Source organism: Malus sylvestris, chromosome 3 (genome assembly GCF_916048215.2).
Source record: "Malus sylvestris chromosome 3, drMalSylv7.2, whole genome shotgun sequence".
Classification (NCBI taxonomy): domain Eukaryota; kingdom Viridiplantae; phylum Streptophyta; class Magnoliopsida; order Rosales; family Rosaceae; genus Malus; species Malus sylvestris.
In genome coordinates, this window is record NC_062262.1 from 10748896 (window position 1) to 10764063 (window position 15168).

A 15168-nucleotide genomic window follows, 5' to 3' on the forward strand; every position below is an offset into this window, starting at 1 on the left:
TTTATTTCTCTCAATCACCTACCTAGCTCGCGTCATGTCCAAAAGCCCAAAAAGACATGAGCCATGTGACTCGCCTAGCACTGCGCCACAGCGCCCGTGGCCCCAGCCATACAAGCTGCCCTTGGTTCTAGCCAAGTCGAGCAACTTAAAGCAGTGGTCCCTGCCGCAATACCTCATCGGCCCATACCGAGCCGACTCCTGGCCCATGCCAGCCGACGTGCCGCACCACCCCTACGGCTGCCCCGAGGTAGCACCATCCAAGCCCTTTTCGTTAGAACTCCCTATATTTAATACATTTTGGATGACTAAACAATATCCGATTCGAATGATTTTTTGTAAAGATGATCATTATCTAAAGATTAAGAAATGTTCATGATGTAGATAAATTATTTGCAAGTGGAAAAATGGAAATTGAGAACTTGTTTGCTCACTGTTTCATTTTTCTTTTTCTTTTTTTTTTAAACTAAAATCAAATTTTAAAGCTATTTTTGTGGTTCTTAAAAAATTAGCGGGATTTTAAAATGACTTTTCACTTTTTGAAAACGAATAACTAAAAGAGTTACCAACCGAGTTTTCAAAATAAAATTGAAAAGCGAAAATAAAATCGTAATCAAATAGCCCTAAGTTATACAATCCAAAATTCAAAGGAAAACCAACTCCGTTTTTTGGGTATGTACACCTTCAATTGTTTCTAAACTAAGAATTTGATTAAATGAAAAATAAAAAATAAATCAACAAATAAAATAACTACCTTGACATAGAGGAGAGACTAAATTATAGAATACTTGGATTACATTGATTCATAAGTGATTAAAATATATTCACAAATGTACATAAAAAATACATATACCAATTATCCAAGAGCGGCTGACAATTGTAAGCCATCATCTCAAATAATTGTCATCTCTCATTCAAATTCCTGAACGAGGACGCTTTCTCCATTCTCCAGCACAAACTTCCCCTTCAAAACAAAGGGAAAGTATTCCTCAAACCAAAACCAAGAACACTAATCGTCGTCGTCGTCATCATTATACTCGTCCACTCGCTCCTCGAGAATCGTCTCCAATTTCGGAGGGCTAGAACCCTTCCATGGAAAATCAAGAAGGGGCGGTGCAACCTCAATCCAAGGTTTCCTCGTATGCACGAGCTCCTTGGGCATTGCGAGTTTGTAATTTACCATCTTCATAGTTTGTAAAATTTGAAACGGAATCGTAGGTTTTGATGTCGAAATCTGTATGTTTTTGTGATGTGGAGAAGATTTTAGGTAAACGGATGCCTCTCTTTCTCCTTTTGGTTTTTAAGGTTGAGAAAGAGAGAGAGGAGGATGGGAAAGGATAACAGGGGATTTGAGAAATGGGGTTTTGAGTGGATTTAGATTTGAGGGGTTTGAGGGTTTATATAGGTTTTGTGTTTTGGCAAAAGCCCAACTTAGGGGAGGCTAAACAAGCAAATTTAGCTACAGAATTCTATTTGAGTAGTCATTTTATCTACCTATTATTGCATTTTATCTACCTATTATTGGGGTAATGACTATAAAAAAGCCTTTGGCGAAATTTATGCCTAATTTCTACAACGTTGGAGCAAAAAAGTGTGAACTTATCTAGATGTTGTGTTATTTTTTGGTCAATCTCTACAAGGGATGTTTTAGGTTGGGAAATGACTTCAAAACACAATTTCGCACCCTAAACAACCCGTTCATCGATTCTTCTTAAGATTTATTCAATCTAAAGACCATAAAATGGTGTAGAAATGAGTGCAAAAATCAGTTTACTTTGGATTGCATATTGTAATTAACTTTGATGTATTGAATTTGTAATACATATACGTAAAGATTGGTTTAACATGCACCTGGATGCCAAAGATCCACACAACAAAATCTACATACTATTTTCAGAGGTAGGACTTGATTTTGCATATCGGATACGAATCCAAGCAAACCCGTATTGTATCGGGATCCAATACTCAAAAGTCTACTCGCCCTGGATACATATCTGGAACAAAAGGGAGAAACAACCTTATCTCGACAGCATTCCAAACATGCTACCAGGAAAAACAAAACCACAATCCAATTTGAGATGGAAGGTCCTAAGTGGGGCAGTCTAAACTAATTTTGAACTTAGAACCGATAGTCCTATCAAGGATTCTAAATGCAAAATGCATGCCGCACGCAGTGGTAGTACTTCTACAACAGAAAAAGTAAAAAGAAACAATGCTTAAGGAGGCGCGCATTGCGATGTCGGGTGAGAGACAAGGCTTTCAGAAGCGAAGCTCAAAACATACAGTAAGCATGTTGCAAAAAGACAGAAGAATTGGTAGGGGAAATGACAAGATACACTTGAACTAATAGTTCAATCGGCGGTGTGTTTGGTAGTTCAAGATACAATTAGGGGTGCAAACAAGGGGTTTCTGAAAACACAGAAAGAAAATTCAACACAAATGCTTGAACCAAAACAGGTGAAGCAAACAACGGCACGAAATAGGACTCGAAATCCTGCAACTCATCTAAATTACCATGAAAAAGTGTGATTAATGATCTTAACAACGTGCTCAAAATTAATCCCAAATTATCCGAAATGGCATACACTTCAAAACAAAAATTTAATTCTGCTAAAGGAAAAGAGAGTGCCTCACTGAAGCAGCAGCTCAGTCGAGAGGGATCTCGACGTCACCGTCGGCGATCTCCTGTTGCAAATCCTTGGGGTCCTTGCCGTCGACCGTGCAGCCCACCGAGACGCAGGTTCCGAGAATCTCCTTCACCGTGCCGGCGAGCTCCTTGGCCATGGATCTGTTCCTCATAACCTTGGCTATCTCGATGACGTCATCAAGGGAGATGTTGCCGCTGTGCTTGATGTTCTTGGTCTTCTTGCGATCGCGCTCGGGCTCCTTCAAGGCCTTGATGACCAGGGCGGCCGCCGACGGCACCACCGAGACCTTAGCCTGCCTGTTCTGGACCGTGAGCTTGACGGTGACGCGGAGGCCCTTCCAGTCCTTGGCGGTCTCCTTGGCGATGTCTTCTCCGATCTTCTTTGGGGAGAGACCCAGGGGACCGATCTTTGGGGCGAGGGAACTGGCGGCGCCGACCTCCCCGCCGGTGACGCGGACGTATACGTCGACGACCTGTGAGGGATCGAACTTTGGCGGCATTGTTGCAGATAGTGGCGAAGGACAAAGAGTGAAAAGCTAGGGTTTCTAACAAAGGCGACACACGGAGAGTAGGAAATGCTGTGAATTATATGCTAGGGTTTTGCAGGGATTGATATTGCAAAATGTCGGAATTGGCCCTGGTGTTTGCTGAGAGTTTTACAGAGTTGTTTGTGGCAATTTGGGCTTTTTGTAGGGCTCTTCCTTAAATTGGGTTTGGGCCTGGTAAAACCACTACTTAGACTTGACCTACTGTCATTGGGCTTTTTTGTATTTGCCTAATTGCCTTTCATACTTTGCCGTTGTTACTCTCCGTCCCGCCATTTTGTGATCAACTTCTTCAAATTAAGGGTAACTCTCTTTATCTCGCATATCGGAGTTTAAGAGTTTTCATCAGCAATCTTGTTGACTTTAGAAATTGCAATGCATGCGCATGAGGCCGAGCAATTATGAGCTAACTACATCATTTTTATGAATGCGGGTGTGTCAATTCGCAACCAAGCTCAGCTAAGCGAGTAGAATAGATGTAGGGGTGGTAATGTCGAATGCGACTTCTGTACTCGAACAATTACAGCCGAGGAATGAACACTTCTCAGCCTTGGAATTATAACCTGAAGGCAAGGTTGGCTAGATCAGTGCAAAGTTCTAGCCAACAAGAGGTTCAGCAACCTTGACTATATTCATAAAAATATAGGTGTGCCGAATCGGTATCAGGCTGTATTCAAAGGAGATAAGCATTTTTATAATCAATGTGTTTCATCCATGTGAACGTCGAATTGGGAAGTTTTGTGTCTTAGGGAACATAGCTCTGTCACAACCAATCTAATTCGGTATTTTCTAATTGTTTGAAGTATTTTGCTGCATTAGAATGTTTTGATATTTCAGTCGTGCACTCCTCATTCGTGTCGAAATTAAATTTTAACTTTCGGTCTTGTTAACGAAGCTCACCTTAGTTGAAAGTTTTCTTGGTTGTGTTTGAGTTAATATTTGAACATTGAGCTTAAATGAAGGATAGCCCAAGGATGCCAATTAAAATGGGACTTGCCCGAAGGCCACCATCGAGCCATGAGGCAAATTGAAGCCTTCTCAGTCAAGATACAAGCCACGTGCTTACCATTGAGATGACAAGTGATGGAGACTAACCTACTACCAGCAAAAGAACATTTTCCAGTGGCATTACAAGTAAAAAGTTGATGACTCACTACCCTCCAAGTGCTTTTGGGCAAAAGAAAAAGTTACTGCATTTGGGCTGATTTGTCTATAAAAGGAAAAATATGCCCTAGAGACAAGGACAATTAACCAATCAAACAAACAAACATACAAACTCTGCTCTCACGCCAAATTTGCATCTAAAAGCTGAAATCAACCTAGATTCAGTCCTTTTTAGTGATAGTTCTCTGAAAAAGTTATCTCTTGTCTAGTATAAAAGCTCTGCTATCTCCCTCAGTGGTGTAGTATCGATTCCCCTGTGTAAACTTGTTTACCATCCATCCTTTTTTAGCATACAAACCTTGTAAATACAAAGAAAGGTGACTATAAGAAGTTCAACCTTACCAGACAAGGTGAAATCTTGCCCGAAGCTCTTTGTGTATTTTCTAAATTAGTAGATCTATTACTTAATGCATTCTCCAGCATGTATTCAAGTTATTTCCACCTGTTTCTCTATTTTAAGAGTTCCATTTGCATATGGATCTGGTTAGTTTGATGGATATGTTTTCATTAAAATAACTTGGAACTAGATAAACGACTTAAGAGGCTCTAGACTCCCTTCATTCGAACATACAAGACCATGAACTAAAAGTCTTTGTTTATAAGGCAAGAAAAAGAATTTAATGTGGACTTAACTCATCCATGACAATCCTTTGATAACAAGAAGTTTGAGTAACTTGGGCCGCAAATAATCGACTTAAAACATACTTGTTCTACATCTGCTATATTGAGATAGCAATGGCACGCTTAGCGCTTAGTTAGTTTTGATTGCGAGCCTCAAGGTCTACACCTAAGGCCCCACAAAGGCACCTTTTAGAACTAACTGTGTTCTCTTCTTGTAGCACATCAACAAGCAAGAGCCCGACCACACATCCAAAGTGACAATCCCTTGGGAAGCTGTGCTGAGGTCCAAGGAACCTTCTCCAAAGAAATCTTTGCCCGAACAGGTTGATTTGATGTCATACCATACACTGCAGGACTCTCTTGTATTTTTGTCGATCAAAAAGTGATGCTATCACTCTCACAAAACCCATGCACAAGAGTCCACACTCACCTCTGTATCAGAAACCTGGTGCTACTGCTGAGCTCTAGTAGTAAAACTACAGCCGTTAGCCTGTTTACACAAAGATCCTCATGTCGAGATTCAACTGTCTCGGCTCTGCAATTGTCACGACTATCTTTGTTTTGCAACTGTTATCGCAACCTGTCTCGGTCTACCTCGAGTATCTTTACTTAAATTGGGTTATCATGTAAAGGAGTTTATATCTCAAGTGATTAAGCATGTTAGAGCTTACATCCGTACTTCTCACCTTAGAGCTTACATCTGTATTTCTCTGTTTAATTCGTTATTCTTCGTTACTACTTGTATCAAAAGGGAAAAGGCAGGTCTATCATTGTTCTTTCAACTCCCGAACGAATTATTTAACTGAATTATCAAGAGAAAAGATCGGCTTTATTTGACTAAAAAGGAGTAATTTTTTAGTGTGGGACACTAGGATTTGATCGTATTGGGGTCATTTCACTTGCCAAAAACAAATAATGGTGGGGAGAGAGTTTGGAAGTTACAGTTAGGGTTTCATTTTTAGTTTAGGATTTCTCACGGTGAAATGATTGAAATAACTTGACATAAAAACCACACTAATATCACAAATTCTAGAACGACCATCACTATCTTTCCTTACTATTCGGGAATGTTAGCAATTTTTTCATTCGAATATTCTCATTTTTCGGCTCTCTTTTTTATCTTATAGTGTTTGATGGTCGAAACCGTTTAATTTCTATGTCATTCTATAAAGATCAATTATGTAAAAAAAATAATAAATAAAATTAGACCGATTAATTAATGGTTTTATTAACGTTGTCAACCTTACAAATATTCAAGTGAGAAGCATTGTTCGTCTCTTTAACGGGTAATTGTTTGATAAGTAAGCCATTTTAGATTTTGTAAACATTGCAGAGATTGTCTTTAAATGATGATTTAGAAAATAGACAATTTAGACTATTACGCAACATTAAAGAAAAAGCCAAAATGGTAAATTGAAAAGACCCATATGAGAAGGTTGCTAGCTACTCTTACAAATATCACGACTATTTAAACTTTGTAATCATTACCACTACTTTAATATCTTAATTATCTCGGTGTTTTAGCTTAAATTGAGTTACCTTGGCAAATGACTCATGTTGATGCACAAAACCGGAGGTCTTGGAACAACGTAAATCCGACCGTGAATCTGCATGAAATGTAAATAATACAAGATGTATTGTGGTTCACCCCAAGGTTTGGGCTACGTCCACACTAATTGTATTGTATTTCTCTGAGAAGTGAGGGAGAGAGAGAGAGCTCTGAGAGTGAGAGCGTTGAGAGGGTGAGGAGCCTTAGGAATTGGCCTCTCATAATTATGAGGGTGGGGGGTCCTTTTATAGAATAATGACTCCTCACTTATTATATATTTGCCCCTTTCTTTATCACATAATTACATTTAAGTCCCCTGAGTATTTATACGAGGTCTAAATACGAGGCCCTAAATATGGTATAAACAGTAGTCCCCCAAGTCTTCAGTCAAGAAAGTCTTTTGGCTGGAGACTTGAAATTCAATTCATGTGTGGGCCAAAGTAACTGGATGATGTCTTGAACTAATGCTCGATATGAGGCAGTGCTCAATCTGAAATGATGCTCAACTAGAAGTAGCGCACGCTGCTCGGCTGCTCGGCTCGTGGCTTATGTTGCCTTGGTTGGCTCGGTTTTGTGGCGTTTGAAAGTGAGGGAGTCCCTTTTATAGAATAAGGGCTCGCTCCTCAATACATGAATGATGGGCTAGAGTTGATGCTCGCGGCGAGGCGGTCGCTCAGTAGGCGGCGATGCTCTCTAATGGTGATGAGGGGATCCCTTTTATAGAATAAGGGTTCGTTCCTCAATACATAAGTGATGGGTTAGGAGTGATGCTCGCGGCGAGACGGTTGCTCAGCTGGCGGAGTTGCTATCTAACAAAGGTGAGGAAGTCCCTTTTATAAAATAAGGGCTCGCTCCTCAATACATAAGTGATGGGTTAAGTCCCCCAAGTATTTTTCATGAGTGCTCTATAATGAAAGTGAGGGAGTCTCTTTTATAGAATAAGGGTTCGCTTCTCAGTATATAGATAATGGGCTAAAGTTGATGTTGCTTTAATGATAGTGAGGGAGTCCCTTTTATAGAATAAGGGCTCGCTCTTCAGCACATAGATAATGGGCTAAGTCCCCCAAGTATTTTCATGAGGCCCAATATATGGTACATAATGTAGTCCCCCAAGTCTTCGGTCAATAGAGTCTGTTGGCTGGAAACTTCAAATTGAATCCATGTATGGGCCGAAGTGGCGGTTGTTCGGAGGCGGTATTTGTATACCCTGCACTGAAGCTTGTAGGTGAAGCTTTGCAAGTGAAGCTTTGAAACTAGAGCTCTGTAAATGATGCTTTTGAAGCTAGAGCTCTGTAAATGAAACTTTTGAAGCTGATTGACATGTGTGATGCTCATGAATGTTTATGTTGATTGACATGAGTGATGCTCATGGATGTTGTCATGAGTGATGCTCATGAATGTTAACATGAGTAATGCTCATGAATGTTGACATGAATGATGGTCATGAATGTTTATGTATGATTGTCATGAGTAATGCTCATGAATGTTTATGTATGAATGACATGAGTAATGCTCATGTATAATTTGGAGTACTGGGTGTACTTTTGATCACCTGGTTAGTGGTATGAAGGAGAGTACGGGTTATACATTTCATCACCTGGTTGGTGGCATGAATGGCTAGTTGCCAAATGATATTAGAGTACGAGTTGTACATTTCATCACCTGGTTGGTGGCATAAATGGCTAGTTGCCAAATGATTTTAGAGTACGGGTTGTACATTTCATCACCTGGTTGGTGGTAATAGCGGCAGGTTACCGAATAATTGTGGAGTATTGGGCGTACTTTTGATCACCTGATTGGTGGTAATAGCGGCAATTTGCCGAATAATTTTGGAGTACAGGGCGTACTTTTGATCACCTGGTTGGTGTTATTTTAGGCTTATGGGCCTTTGCCCTCCACAACATGCCAGCCCATTTATTTTGGGCTTTGCTGTTTTTTTTTATAATTATTATTACCCTCTGATGGGGTTTATACAGATGTTTCCGAAAGATAAGAAAAATAAATCACATCATACAAAAAAATAAAGCAGTCGTTGGTGCGTTGCTTTTGCTTTTATTTTCTGCTTTGCTTTTGCTTTCTTCTTTTCTTTTTACCGAACCAAGGATGTTTTGCGAGCCTGTGGAACAGCAGAAGCAGACAGCATTATCAGTCTGCAGCGTCACCAGCATCTTTCTTTCAAAAGACATGCCCACATGAACTAAGGGCCACGAGCAACAGCGTGTTGGTCAAAGTAACCTTACAGCTCAGACAGATAAGTGTCTTACAGCTCGGACAGATAAGTGTCTTATCCTGAGACCCATGTAGCCTTTCAGAATCCTTGAAACAGGTCCTCTTTTGACACTTAAAGCTTGATATGTTTTTCGGTGTTTTCTATCTTTTTGCACTTTGAAATCTCCCTGAAGTTTGCCACGACTACCACTAAAGCTCATCTGGGTATCAATATCTTTCTCTCAAGCCTTCAAATCCTCAACAATTTTGGTAACCATGGCGGGAATTGGAGACGCGGTGCCCCAACCCTGCCATTCCGTGTCAAGAGGTAAGCAGAGTGTGGCAACATTAATTCCAGCTGCAGCGCCAGCAACGAACCTCTCAAAATTTGTGGTCTCCTTATTTTTGGAGAAGCAGAGCAATTGTTTTCTGTAAGTATCATAAGCATAGAAATTGATTGCTTTAAATTGAGCTGTACGAAGAATATTGACTAGGTTGCCCTTCTAAAAGCCCTTCATCCCTTGATTAGCCGCAATTGTCTTAACGAGCTCAAATAGATGCCTCTGTTCACCGCGCACTATACTCCAGCTTTAGTCTCTCAAGAGGTGCAACAAAAGTTCTGGAAACCATGGCGGCTATAGCACCAGCCCACAAATGCTTAGTGGAATTCATGGCCCTACCACTCCTAACCCCAACTTTCTTTCTCTTCCTCTTTGTAACCACCGCCGTCGTTGTCTCCTCCGAACTATCATCTCCGCTCTGCACCAAACACCCCTTAGACTCCCGAACAACCCCATCGCTATTCAAGCTCATGGACAAGAAAATGGCGCTAATCTGGTTGCCGCACTGGCCTCCCAGTCTGTTCACTAGCCGGTCGTATGTAAAGCCCCTGACAAGACTGGATAATCCAGTTGCAGACGACGTCATAATCTAAACATCTGACCAAGTAGCCGAGCGGTGCTGCATGACGTATGTACTCTGGGCTCGTGCCTGTGGAGTCTCCGTATGTACTCCGCCTCCATCGAATCACCATCCCTGCTGCTCATTTTTCAATATGGAGAGGTGATAAAAAAACCCAAATCGCAGATTTTAACATCCGAGGGTGAGAGGGTGGATTTGGGAGGTGGGTTTGCGAGCAGGGCGGTGATGGCGAGATGGGTTGCCGTGTCGAGGTGGTTCAAGAGGCAGAGGAGCGGAAGTAGGAGGTTGATCTTTGTGAAATCTTCTTGGGTTGCTTGGTTGGTTTTAGTGCAGTGATTGGCTCATAAGCAGAAGAGGAGATGGAAAAATGAGAGTGGTGTGGTTGTGAATTTTGAGGCACAGGACAGGATTTGCAATGGTTTCTGAACTGATTTCATTGTCTTTTTTTAAACCACTGTGTGTGTGGAGGAGAGAGAGGGAGGAGAGAGAGCAGCGAGATGGATCTGGGTATCTTTTCTGTTTCTGGGTTTTTGTGATTTTGCAGATTCACAGTGGATGTGAAAAAAAATGAAAGAGAATCGACCCAACTTTTCATATCGATTCCCACAGATGGCGCCAAATGTTGATGCACAAAACCGGAGGTCTTGGAACAACGTAAATCCGACCGTGAATCTACATGAAATGTAAATAACACAAGATGTATCGTGGTTCACCCCAAGGTTTGGGCTACGTCCACACTGATTGTATTGTATTTCTCTGAGAAGTGAGGGAGAGAGAGAGAGAGCTCTGAGATTGAAAGCGTTGAGAGGGTGAGGAGCCTTAGGAATTGGCCTCACCCAATTGTAAGGGTGAGGGGTCCTTTTATAGAATAAGGACTCATCACTTATTACATATTTGCCCATTCCTTTATCACATAATTACATTTAAGTCCCCTGAGTATTTATACGAGGTCTAAATACGAGGCCCTAAATATGGTATAAACAACTCATAACTCAAGTAATTAAGTAACATTCCCTCTTATATTGAGGATCATGTGTTTATCTTTCCCCTTCATCCAATATCACTAATAGAGAAAGAAAAAAAACAAGTTTATTAATCAATTAAACTCCAAAACGAATCATTCTATAAAATTCTATAAAATGAGTCATTTTTAGACGAGAGTGCATTATGCAGTATAATTTTTGTTTCTGCACATTTCTGTTTATTTCAGCCTTAACATCAAATAAATTTAAAAAAAATATATGAGACTTAAATAAACAAATATTTCCATAAAGAAAAAATGAATAAATGTGCAGAAATTATTTCGTTTCAACAGACCAAAACCATCACATTCAAAGGAAAACAATGGTGCATAAGGCCATCTCCAACCGAAGGGTCCAGAGGGCCGAAAATAGCCCTAAAACCGTCTCCAACCGAAGGCTAGGCCAGAGGGCTCGGGAATCTGGGAGGGCCCCACGGGATCGGAGAGGGCTGGAGGGCTGGAGGGCTGGCTGCTTTCGGCCAGCCAGCCCCGGGCTGGCTATTTTTTTTTTTAATGTTTCTCATTTCTGTTGGTTATAACCGACAGAAATAACAATTTGAATTTAAACTTCCAACGGCTAGCGCCACTAGCCGTTGTAAACCTTTTTTTTTTTTATGAATTTAAACCTTTTTTTTTCATTTTTTTTTCTATAACTTCCTATAACTTCTATTTTACAAAATTTGTTTCAATTTTTTTAATTCTATTTTTTTCCTATAACTTATATTTTACAAAATTTGGTTCATATTTTTTTCATATAACTTCTATTTTACAAAATTTGTTTCATATTTTTTTTTAAATTCCATTTTTTTCCTATAACTTCTATTTCACAAAATTTGTTTCATATTTTTTTTAAATTCTATTTTTTTCCTATAACTTCCTAAGCCATTATACAACATTAAATTAAATTAAGTAACATGAAACAACATTAAACAATATGAAACAACATTAAATAACATTAACCAACATAAAAATTATACAACACTAACCAACATGATTTTTAAATAAAATTAAGTTGTAGTTTTAAATAATAAATTATGTTTGGCCCTATGGCCCTTTGGCCCTCGGTTGGAGACGGTTTTTTGTGACAGGGCTAAAACGAGCCCTCTGGCCCTCTGGCCCTCGGTTGGAGACGGAGGCAAATATGGTCATGTACTGTTCATTAAAATATTAATATCTTGGAGAATCTTGGAGGGCCAGAGGGCTAAAACGAGCCCTCTGACCAGCCATCGGTTGGAGATGGCCTAAAGGAGCTTCAAAGTTGCAAGTAACAACCCCCCTTTGGGTAACGAAATCACCCTCTCCTATCCAATCACTCTCAAAATATGTCATTATCCAAACAACCTCAGCTAAGCTAGACTCTACTAAAATGCTCCAATAGCATTACGTGTCAATCCAACGGCCCACAACTCACATCAACTTTATGCCATGAAAGTGAAACCCTAGCTGTAAGGCCTTCTCACCATCTCCTCCTCCATGCCTTTTAATTGACAGAGACTCTCACTCGTCTTATTAACCAATAATACAGCATCACCATCTCACAAGTAATAATCCAAGTTGAAGGGTGATTATAATGGAATTTTCTTATTATGAAAATCAACGTATTTAGAGTTTGTTTGGAAGGGTGGAGCCAAGATTTTTTTCTTGGGTGGGCTAACTGAAATTAGTATCATACTTGCAAGTGAGATGTCTTAGGTTCGATTCGAACCACATTATTGCTAGCTCATTGTGAGGCTAAATCCACCTCATTTCCCTTAGTATAGATAATATCGTTTGTTAAAAAAATATATATAGTAATCAATATAAAAGAACAACAATAGAATAAATTATTCTCAAAATCATAACCTAACCAATAAATTCAAGGACCATATAAATAATTAACCTACTAATTAAATCAAGAATAAGTAAATAAAGCGATTAAGAACGTACCAAAGGTGATTTCATTAGAAAATCACAACGGAAAGTAAGAAATTGCAGAGATAGGGATTTACTTGTGGATTCAAAACAAATATTTTTATTTTCTTGAGTAAGAAGCACAAAGGCTAAATCACATAAGATGAATGGTCTTTTTCTTTTACAAATAGGATAAAAGGGGACGGGAGATAGAAATAATTTATAATTTTTAGCATAAAACTTATTATTTATTACCTATCCTCTACTAAATACATATTAAATAATAACTTGTGTTGAAATTGAGTGGGCTATAAGCATGAGTTTACAAAAGAATAGTGTCGTTCACCTCATTTTTACCTCCAACACATACTTATTAATTTTTTGCCATTGACCATCTGCAATTTATTCTATTCGACGTCCGAAAATTGAGAAAAGTGTGTAAGAAGTAAAAATGAGTGCATGAATAGCACTACCTTTACAGAAAACCTCTTTGGGCTACAACCCACCTTAGCCTTGTAGGTGGCTCCACCATTGTTGTAACTGTCTTTAAAATATCTAAAAACATTTTTTGTGAAAAATATTTCTAAAACCAATCTTTAGTAAAAATACAAGTGAAATCTGGAAAAACATAAGAAGTGCGTCTTACAAGAAGCACATTGGAACTCAAAAACGTTTTTTTTATTTTAATGAAAGCGCTTTCAATCATTTTAAAAGCAAATCTAAACATATTCTTATTAAAGGAAAAATGGTAGAGATACCATATTTTATAAACCACATGAGGTGGCCGTTGATGATGGGACGCTTCTTAAATGATTTAAACAAAAAATCCAACTACTAACTATCACAGTATACAAAATATAATTTAAGTAGATAATCAACATTACATTAAACATTTGTACAAGACTGGAAAATCAATAAAGCGAAAAAGCAAAACTAAAGCTGATAAAAACTGCATAAACAACTGAAAAGCTCACGTCACAAGCCGCACAACCAACAAAACATATACCGCTACTATCCAGATTTGGCTGGAACTTTGAATTTCAAAGAAGTGATGCCTTTTAGCTGTTGATGGGATCATATATTGTGGAATTATAATTGTTTTCAAAGATCCAATTTTGATGCCATTTTAGTCCTCGATAAGGTAATCCAATACCCACTACCCAAAAGATCACATTATTGTTGTCCCTCATGATTTTAATATCCACCACTTATGACCATCTGGCTTTCAACAATTCTTTGCAAAAACAAATTAAAACATAGATTTTATTTATTTATTTTTTGTCGAAAAACATAGACTTAATTAATTGAAAATAAATATTTAAGGATAAGTCTAAGACGGTGTTTGGTTAACTATTGCCCCATTTGGTCCCCTTACATGCATATCTATCTTTCTCCTTAAATTTTTTTTAAGGATTGGTTCAAAGTTGTTTAAATTTGTTTAAAAGCAACTTCTTAAAAAAGTTGGGGTCTTAACTGTGTTTGGTAAATAAATAAAAAAATCAAATTCTTGGGTCTAAAATAGCAAAAAGCAAAAGTAACTCTACACTTGCTTCTCAAAAATACATTTTTTCAATAGAGTGACGTAGACAATGCCAATTAATGAAACTTTCATTTGACAATCCTACCCCTATCTCTTTTTTTTTTTTTTTTTTACTAAAAGCACTTTTAGCACTATATAGTTTACTAACACTTACCTGCTTTTTACATAACAATTTCTTTTCATAACATAGTATAAGCAGTTTTGAAAAGAAAAAAAAAACCACAACTCCAAACTAACCCTAAATGTGTATGTGGCACTCGTATTTCTTTGTAACTTAAATGCGAAACAATATTCTTTTTTTCTTTTGGAACAAATGTGGAACAATATTCTAACCAAAAGGAAAAGGCATAGCACAAGTACTTCAACGAAAAGTGCTTCACTTTATGAAATTGCACTTACTTTTTTCCATAGAAAAAGTTTATGGCAAGTGGCTTAAGTCTTAAGATGCTTGAATTAATTTGTTATTGGCTTTTTGCTAAGTGATCTTTAATTAGTGCATGAAATGATTTCCACTTAAAAAAAAAAAAAAAATCGTACCTATTACTGTATAATATGACTTGATCATCATCAGATCGTAGCCTAAATAAACAAGCCTTGAATTAAGGTCATCATTATTGGAGTGTAATTATTTTTTAATGAAAGTAGTATATAATACTCTAATTATTATATTATGGTTGAATATAATATATAATAAACGAAACATCGCATAATTAAGACAAGACGTCATCACCGAATTGATTAATCAAGTTACTATTGGATGACACGCAACCCCTATATTATAAACAAAATATAACAAATATTATCAGTCAATAATTTGGAGTCACCCTCCTCAAATTGAATATGTTCATGCCTATTCTGTGAACACGAATAAAGTAAAAAATAAAACCAATTCTAGTGTTAATTGGATGATTTAGACCACATTTTAGCCATCAAAATATAATATTCTCCTGGAAGCCAGCCAAAAGGACGTAATATTCCCATGGGTTATTGTGAACTCATTTGCTCGAATCAAAACTTATGCTTCCGTTGCTGTCCAAATGAATTTGGTAGCTAAACAAGTTAGAT

General features: G+C 38.2%; 1 protein-coding gene across 1 annotated transcript; it reads right to left on the reverse strand.

The window, feature by feature from the left end:
- Nucleotides 1–2507: 2507 nt before the first annotated feature.
- Nucleotides 2508–3235, reverse strand: LOC126616490 (60S ribosomal protein L12). Its single transcript, XM_050284562.1, has one exon. It carries the CDS (start codon nt 3142–3144, stop codon nt 2644–2646), a length of 501 nt encoding a protein of 166 aa, XP_050140519.1. The 5' UTR covers nt 3145–3235; the 3' UTR covers nt 2508–2643.
- Between the last annotated feature and the right edge of the window lie 11933 nt (nt 3236–15168).

Bases quoted from the DNA above. Each gene is read 5' to 3' on its own strand.
- LOC126616490 (XM_050284562.1), bottom strand. From the start codon at position 3,144: ATGCCGCCAAAGTTCGATCCCTCACAGGTCGTCGACGTATACGTCCGC.